The 8,732-nt window shown below is 42.3% G+C and overlaps 1 protein-coding gene across 1 annotated transcript; it reads right to left on the bottom strand.

Moving 5' to 3' along the window:
- Positions 1-200: 200 nt before the first annotated feature.
- On the bottom strand, positions 201-2,891 carry LOC137944354 (receptor protein kinase-like protein ZAR1). The gene is made up of 2 exons (XM_068790018.1): positions 1,317-2,891; positions 201-1,075 (listed from the first exon to the last, which is right to left on the bottom strand). Exons 1-2 carry the CDS (start codon positions 2,815-2,817, stop codon positions 414-416), a joined length of 2,163 nt encoding a protein of 720 aa, XP_068646119.1. The 5' UTR covers positions 2,818-2,891; the 3' UTR covers positions 201-413.
- Positions 2,892-8,732: the final 5,841 nt, after the last annotated feature.

The following is an 8,732-nucleotide window of genomic DNA, read 5'->3' as shown; positions in this document are numbered from 1 at the left end:
AGGGATTTTGCGAGAAAATCCTATGAATCCTCGTTCTTTCTTGATGGGAACGGATGCCACAACGACATTGCCTTACTATATGATACCGGATGTTAGAAATAAGTGTTGTAAGAGATCTCTGTATGCTCTTTCTATTCTGTTCATACTCACTCTTCACGATTCAATTTTATTATCATGGACCACCTATGAGGGGCATTAAATGGATGGGACACACACATCTGACATTCTGAATTCAATCTAACCTTTTATATTACAAATAAATGCTCAATTTCTCTCACCCCAATCATCATAACAAACAAATCTCTCCAGCCCCCCCTCATTCCGAATCAACCTTCTCTGGCACAAAAAAACACAACTCCGGCGCCTGCTACTTCCTGATTCTCTCTTTAGATTCATCGATGGTTCTCCTCCTCTTAGTTGCCCACCCTTTCTAAATTCTCCGTCACCGTCTTCATCCTCGGCCGCAACTCTGGATCCGTCTCGGTACACGCGAGCGCGATGTGGAACACCGCAAGCACCTCCTTCTTGGCGCGCACCTCTTGCAGCAGAACCGGGTCGACCATCTCCCCCAATGGCTTTTGCTCTTCGAACCCTTTCCGAACCCACCTCACCAGCTCCACCACCCCTTCGCTTGTCGAAGACGAAGGCGTTGGTGGGGAGGAGAGTTCCGGAGCCTTTCCGGTTAACGTCTCCAGCAGCACCAAACCGAAGGAGTAGACGTCCCACTTCTGGGCAGGCCGGCTGCCGGGAGATCGTGCCTCCGGGGCGCGGTAGTTGTTCGCCCTCTCCGACGGAGCGGGGCGGACGGAGGGGAGAGCGGCGCCTATATAGCCGCTGGAGGAGTAGATAGATTCGCCGCCGCCGCTGCCCGTGATGCTGATGAGACGGTTCAGACCGAAGTCGGAGATGTAGGGGTTGAAATCGGCGTCGAGGAGGATTTTGGAGGGCTTGATGTCGCCGTGGACGTACTTCCTGGGGTTGGACTCGTGGAGGTGAGCCAGTCCTCGCGCCGCTCCTTTGATGATTTTTAACCGAGTTGACCAGGTGAGACTCGGTGACGGCTGCCCTGTTCGTCCTATCACAGAAAAAGACATGAAAATCAGAAGATAAAAAACAGTCAGCTACATGTTTGCTGAATTGACCCAAAGTAGCTTTCTTTCTGTCCTTCTCCGATCCATGGCATCCATGACTTTGTACCCATATGCTTCCATAAAACAGAAGAGAAAAAAAATGTCTTCTTTCGTGAAAAAGCGATCGAGAATAAAAGGTGTTTCAGAGAAAGAAGACGACTCGAATTAACCGAATTTAAAACTCACCACGCAGAGCAGCGGCCAAATTGCCATTGGAGATGAAGTCAGAGATGAGAAGCTTCTCGTCCTGTGCCCAGTAATAGGCCCTTAATCGAACTATGTTGGGGTGTTTCATGCGTGCGATGGCTTGAACCTCCGCCGCGAATTCCTTGTACCTCTGGGCTCCGCCTTCTCCCAGTCGCCGCACCGCCACCGGCACGCCATTTCCCAGGACCACCTTGTACACGATCCCCAGACTACTTTTCCCCAGCACATACGCGGAAGCTCGGAGTAGCTCGTCCAGTTCTAACGTGAACCCTTTGTCAATCGCAACCATATGGCCTTCGCCCCCCTCGTCTCCGCTCTTTTCTGAGTCCACCTCCGATGAATTGTCCGAATTTCCCCTCCAACATATGCACATTCGACCTCTGCCGTCCGCGCCACCTCCCAGTTTGCGTTTCCCGGTGCAGCTGCAGCTGTTTGAGTCCTTTCTTTTCCAGTATATGTACACGATGATTAAGCCGATCAATGCCACTCCGGCTGCGTCGCCCACCGAGATTAAGATTATTAAGCCTGGCTTTAATCCCTTTTTGGAGGATGAACCGGGTTCCGGCGCAGGGTTCCTAGAACCTGGAGAAGACGAGGGGGGATTCTGGCAAGGTTTCTGGAGAGGAAATCCGCAGAGACCAGGATTGTGAAGGAAAGCAGTGGGCCCTTGATTAGCGAACGTTCCGGTTTGAGGGATTTCGCCGGTAAAATTGTTGTTTCGGAGATCAAAGCTCACCGTTACTGGCAATTTCCCGAGTGATTCCGGAATCTTACCGGAGAATGTGTTGAACGAGAGGTTTAATGTCCCGGACAGTGATTTGAGCTGGCTGAGATCCGGCGGTAGTTGTCCACTGAATTGGTTGTTGGAAAGATCGAGCTGGACAAGGTTCCCCATCTTGGGCCATATACCTTCCGGAATTTCGCCAGAGAAATTGTTTTTAGCCAGAACGAGCCGCTGCAACTGCGTGCAATTCCCGAAGCTCTGGGGGATTCCGCCAGAGAGCGTGTTCTGGGAGAGGTCAAGGTTCTGTATTCGCGAGAGATTACAAATCTCCGAGGGGAGAGGTCCGGAAAGATTGTTGTTATAAAGAAAAACGCTATGCAGAGAAGTGGCATTGAAGAGCTGTACGGGAATGGGACCTGATAACCGGTTCCCGTGAAGATTGAGACGACGAAGAAAGACCAAAGATCCAAGCTCGGAGGGGATATACCCCTGAAGGTTCTTATCTGCGACGGTGATCCCAACGACCCGAGGATCAGCAAAGCCCGAAATGTTCATGCAGGAAACCCCGGACCAATGACATGGACTGGAATCGTTCTCATTCCAGTCGGTGAAGGGATTATCCTCGGCAGCGACGGCGACGGCGAGATCGATAGCGGACTTGAGAGCGAGGAGGGAGAGACCGTCGGGCGACAAAGAGAAAACAGGGGAGAAGTTGGGTAGTTCCAAAAAGAGAAAGAAAACAAGAAAGAGATTCATGTCTGAAAGTGTTAGTAAGCGAAAGGAATGCCAAGTAGCAGGAGTTGTGGGAGGAGAGGGGGGGGGAAGAAGACCGCCCGGCAGCAGGGAGGTTGGAGAGCTTTGATTAGAATTTATTTTAGAGAGAGAAAGGAGAGGAATCCCGCTAAAAAAGAATTGAAAGGAAAGGGCGTAAACGAAAAGCAAAAGACTCCTTCTAAGATTTTAATTAAAATTGGAAATGATTTGAGAAAGAGACGTGTCAATTCACAGCATTAACTATTCAGTAATGAGTAATGGGCTTCTTTTTCATCTTTTATCACACACGCATCTGAAATTCTTCTACTAAATGGAAAAAACCGTAAAAATTCAAAAAGGAAAGGGAAGGCAACAATCATGATAACATGCTTAGAAGCTACAACTACGTTTAAATAATGAAGTCGTTATGGAGAGAGAGAGAGAGATGAAAAATGAATTTCGTTACCCTCTTCGAGTCCTGAGTCGTCACATAAAGTGGGTAGATAGAATAAATGAAATTATGCAATCAATTTCTACAACAGAAAAACTCACATAAAAGTGAAACCAATTCTTAAATTAAGGGAATTAAGATCAAAGATGTGATTGGGTTCATATTCAACAACAAAACGTGTAGCCTAGGGAAACTTCTGGCATAGTCTGCTAATAGTGATGTCTGTTGTATCAACACATGATTTGATGTTATCCCAGTTTAGAAATGGAAGCCATTTCAACTCATAGAACCAAAATTTCACTAGTAATATCTGCACACCCTAAGTGTAACAAAAGAAGTAATTGAAATACCCTTCTTATGATCAAAATTTTGAATTATTTGCTAATTATTTGAATTATTTTGAATTAAGATTTATTTTCTAAAAATGGACTTGATGGCAATAGAAGTTTCATTCTGATATGTTAAAATAAGAGTACTATTTGCTCCTTGATATGAGATCCTAGAAAGAAAAAAATAGATGTCTAAATGAACTTGTTAACCTACTAAATGATTTGACAGCATAAACATATAATTGGGGGCAGTTATGAAATAACCTTGCATACTCCATCCAGTGAGCTGGAAATCATTAAGGAATTAGAACCACTCGACATGGACAGGACGGCAGTTCATAGAAGGAAGGCAAGTTTCCACATTGTGGAGAATCTGATATATCTAGCACACTTCCACCCAGATAATTAAACCAAGATATCACATTGAAAAACAAGTGATTGTAATAGATGAAAGATGTTAACAAGCTTGGCACGAGTTGTCTTCTACAAAAACTTAAAGAGGAGGAAATCCATCAAAGTTATCCTCCGAGAGATTATAGCAGGAAGTCCTGTAATTTTACTGTAGGGCCATAAATAGATTTCTCTGTATATAAGTGAAGATCCCTGTAAATTGTAATAGAAGACATAATATGGAAGAAATAAATTTTCGGTAAAAGTTGTCATGGTATTAAAGTGGATGAATAACTCAGAGATCTGATCAAGATCTCTTGCTCTTACGACGACAACGCTGGGAGGAAATTCTAGTGAGAGATAGTACTAGCGGTGGCTAGTCTTCCTCGCCGTGAGAAGTCGTTGTCTCCTAAAGCAATAGAAACAAGGTCATTCGTCTTTCGATGCAGCCAAGCCTCGACCAAATACCAAGACTGTTCCTCACACAACGACTCCAACTGAGACTCTGACATATGGTACGTCGTTCCTCTGACGTACCACACCGGCCATCCGTCGGGCTTAGGTTTCACGAATACAGTTCTGATCATTTCACCTTGGAGAGTCTCATCCTCTCTCGCTCATCATGGGTTCTCTACTAATCATGAGTCTGTGACCCCTCATATCTTCGTCCATGGCTGATATAGACATCTATTCCAATGAATCTCCGCCTTCCTCTGTCCTGGTCAAGTTGACCAAGAAAATGATAGAAGCTTTGAGCAAAGCTTCAGCCCCAACCCAAACCATCGATATTGCTGCACCAGATTGAAATCAAGTTAGATGGCAACAACTATGCACTCTAGTTCTAGGTTGTCGAGATATATATTTCGGGCAAAGACAAGTTGGGGTATTTGAACGACTCAGATAGATCCTATCTTTCGACGAAGGCACATAGACAACGCTGTTGTCAAAGGTTGGTTGATTAATTCCATTGACTTTTCCCTCATCGACAACTTCATTTGATCCCCGACAGCCAAGATGGTCTGGGATGCCATTGCTACTACGTATTTTGATGGCAGTGACACCTACCAGATGTATGATCTCTGGTGACGTGTGACACGTCTCAAACAATCTGGTGGCTCTCTTGAAAAATTCTTAATAATCTCTGTGGAGCAAGCCTATGCTCACATTTGCTGAGAAGTTGTTTGTCAAACAGTGATAACAAATGGTAGCTCCCATGATAAACCAGGAATAGTTTTGGCATCCAAGAGTTTCAAATATAGCTCGCATTCTCTGACACACTCTGGGTCTATCTCACGGCATAGTGGAAAATCCAGTTCCAACTCCAAATCACAAGCCACTTCTGATGGAACTAGATGCTCTCACTATGGGAATGCAAAACATACTCGTGAGACATGCTTCAGGCCACATGGGTACCCCAAGTGGTGGCACAAACTCCAAGCTAGAAAGCGTTGTGATGCAATTTAGAATAATGAAGGCACGTGCAAGGCTACAGTGGCTACAGGAGAGCCACATCTTTCTCTTGTTCTAGTCAATAGTTCAAAATCTACTCTAGGTAATGCTCTCCTCGGATCTACTGATTGTAGAGTGTGGATACTTGACTTTGGAGCAATGGACCATATGACATTTGATGCAAATATTTTTTCTTAGCACTCTGCTCCTCAGTGGACTAGTATTGCCAATGCTAATGGAGTTATTTCTTCTGTAACAAGGGGTGGAATAGTGATGGTGAATTTGATCTTTATACTCTTCTATTGCATCCAATTATTCTCTTTAGGGGGTGACACGAGAAGAAGAGCTGAATTGATTGACATTTCACTGGTTAGAAGACACTGATACAACGACTAATACTCTTCAAGCGACTACTGTGAAACCGAATCCAGAGACGACATCTTCGGGAGTTGATGTAGTAGTACCCCTCATCTCCTCTGTATCCAGCGACCCATCTCATGAGAATATCATTGAGGTAAGTACTCTTGTCACACCTCAAAATTCTAATGAAGTGGATATTCCCGTTGGCTATCAATTACCTGTCGAGCACAATCGAGACAAACCACCAAATATATATTTTCCTGAAGTAAATGAACAAATATCAAAATATTTGATTGCCAATTATATGTCTAAAAAGAATTATCTGAACCCCTAAAGAACTTTGTAAATGAACTCTCCTCACACCATATAACCACAAGTGTTGAATAAGCTATGAAGGAAGAAATAGAGGCATTAATGGAAAACGAGACGTGGAGTCTTGTTCCTTTAACTGAAGGTAAAAGAACATTTGGGGTGTAAATGGGTATTCTCCATCAAGTACAAATCCGATTGATCAGTTGAACGATACAAGGCAATGCTAGTAACAAAAGGATATACACAGACATATGGTGTAGGTCAAGAGACATTCTCACCGATGGCCAAATTGAATACAGTTAAGGTTTTGTTATCTCTTGCAGCTAACCTTGATTGGCCATTGCACTAGTTTGATGTTAAAAATTATTTTCTCTATGTAAATCTTAAAGAATAAATCTACATGGATGCTCCTCTAGGATATATGACAAATTCTGAAGTTAGGACGATGTGCAAATTACAACGAACTCTATATAGCTTGAAACAATCTCCTAGAGCGTAATTTGGGCGACTGAGTTTGGCAACGAAGAAATATGATTTTCAACAAAGTAACTTAGATCATATGCTATTCTTAAAACATTAACAAGGTAAAGTAACAACTTTGATAGTTTATGTAGACGATATGATTATTACAAGAAATAATCCAAACGAAATAGCAAGACTTCAAGTACAATTGGTAATAGAATTTGAGATGAAAAATCTGGGAGGACTCAAATATTTTCTGGGAATTGAAGTTGTTAGCTCTAAGCAAGGAATATTCTTTTCCCAACAAAAATATATCCTAAATTTATTATCAGAAGTTGCACTACTAGATTGTAAGCCTGTAGATACCCCAATAATCTAAAATTACAAGCTTGGAGAATACCCAAACCCAGTGCCAACAGACAAAGGAAGGTACCAGAAGTTGATTGGGAAACTTATTTATCTCTCCCATACATGACCTGACATCACCTATGCAGTAAGTGTAGTAAGACAATTCATGCATTGTCAAGTGAAGATCATTTGAATGTTGTGAGTCGAATTCTTCGATACCTAAAGTCCTCCCCTGGGAAAATGACTTATGTTCTCAATAAACAACCACTTTAGGGTTAAAGGTTATACAGATGTTAGCTGAACAGGGAATATTTTAGATAGAAGATCTACCTCAAGCTATTTTACATTTGTTAGAGGGAACCTAGTTACATGGAGAAATAAGAAGTAAAAGGTGGTAGCCTTATCAAGTGCTGAAGTCGAGTTTCTTGGTATGGCTAAAGGCCTTTGTGAGCCTCTTTGGCTTTGAAGATTATTTACCAAAATTTGCTTTGTCCCAAGTTGTGAGATGGACTGATTCTACTATAACAATGCATCTATAGATATTTTGCATAATCTGACCAAAATTTGTTTTGTCCCAAGTTGTGAGATGGACTTATTCTACTATAACAAGGCATCTGTAGATATTTTGCATAATCCAGTTCAGCATGATCGGACTAAACATGTGGAAGTAGATCGACACTTCTTGAGGCCAAGATTATTCGATTTTTGTTTGCTAAATCTGAAGACCAGTTGGTAGACATACTTACAAAAGCGGTATGCAACAAGAACTTTTACAACTCACTTGGTAAGTTGGACATCAAAGATCTATACACACCAACTTGAGAGGGACTGTTGGCATGAGTTGTCTTCCAAGAAATTAGAGAAGGAAATTCGTCAACGTTATCCTCCGAAAGATTATAGGAAGAAATCCTGTAATTTTATGTATAGTCATAGATATACTTCTCTGTATCTAAATGAGGATTCTTGTAAGGTGTAACAAAAGAGATAATACGAAAGAAAAAAATTCTGGTGAAAGTTGTCAATGCTAACATCTAGTGTTCACCTAATCATAGTCCAAACACATATCAATCCATCATCATCCCCAAAATCAGAAGTGAATCGTCACAAAAAATGTTGAGGCAGCTCAAAGATTTATGATGAGCTCACCAAATCTTTAGCAATTTTCCACGTGAAATCCATAAGGAGCTCAAGAATGCATTGCACTAATTTGGCACCCAAATAATGCTTTAATTGCACTTTAATTGTTGGTTAACCAGATTGAGTGCATTGTCAACATCAGTTTAAAGGAATAACCAAACTCCAAATTGACCTTATGAATATAAGAAAGTACAGAAAAGAAAGTGATGGAAACAATAGTTAAAATAACATAAAAATTTTGTTATGAAAGATTATGAAGAGAGGCACACGAGCATTTAGTGCAACACAAGTAAAATGGATGAGATAGTCAGTCAAAGAGATTATACTACGAATTTGAAGTAAGTCCATCATTTCAGTAGCATTGATGTCTAGTTTATAACCGTAAGATTCTAAATTGGCTCATTACCAGTGTGTGTTGTGTTAATTCAGCTCCAAGTAGCCTCTCGTTCGCGTCTTTCCAGTTTCTTCGTCTCTGAGTCAGAGGTGATCTTGCACGAACTCTCCAAGAGTAACGCGCCTGTAGACAGAAAATGCTTGGGAAAAGACAGCAAATGTGGACATTCACCTGGTACGGAAGCAAAGAAGGACAAAGCTGCTCTTCCCCAGTCTAAGTAACCAGCCTTGCCGCCACGGACCAGCAAAATAAAAAAAAACCGGCCTCGCCGCCGTCTTCTCTCACT

The sequence above is a fragment of the Aristolochia californica genome, unplaced genomic scaffold (assembly GCF_029961685.1).
Source record: "Aristolochia californica isolate CCGP_79_NKW_82.1479 unplaced genomic scaffold, dmAriCali1.0.hap1 SCAF_1, whole genome shotgun sequence".
In the NCBI taxonomy this organism is placed as follows: Eukaryota; Viridiplantae; Streptophyta; class Magnoliopsida; order Piperales; family Aristolochiaceae; genus Aristolochia; species Aristolochia californica.
This window is presented reverse-complemented; position numbering and strand designations above follow the sequence as displayed.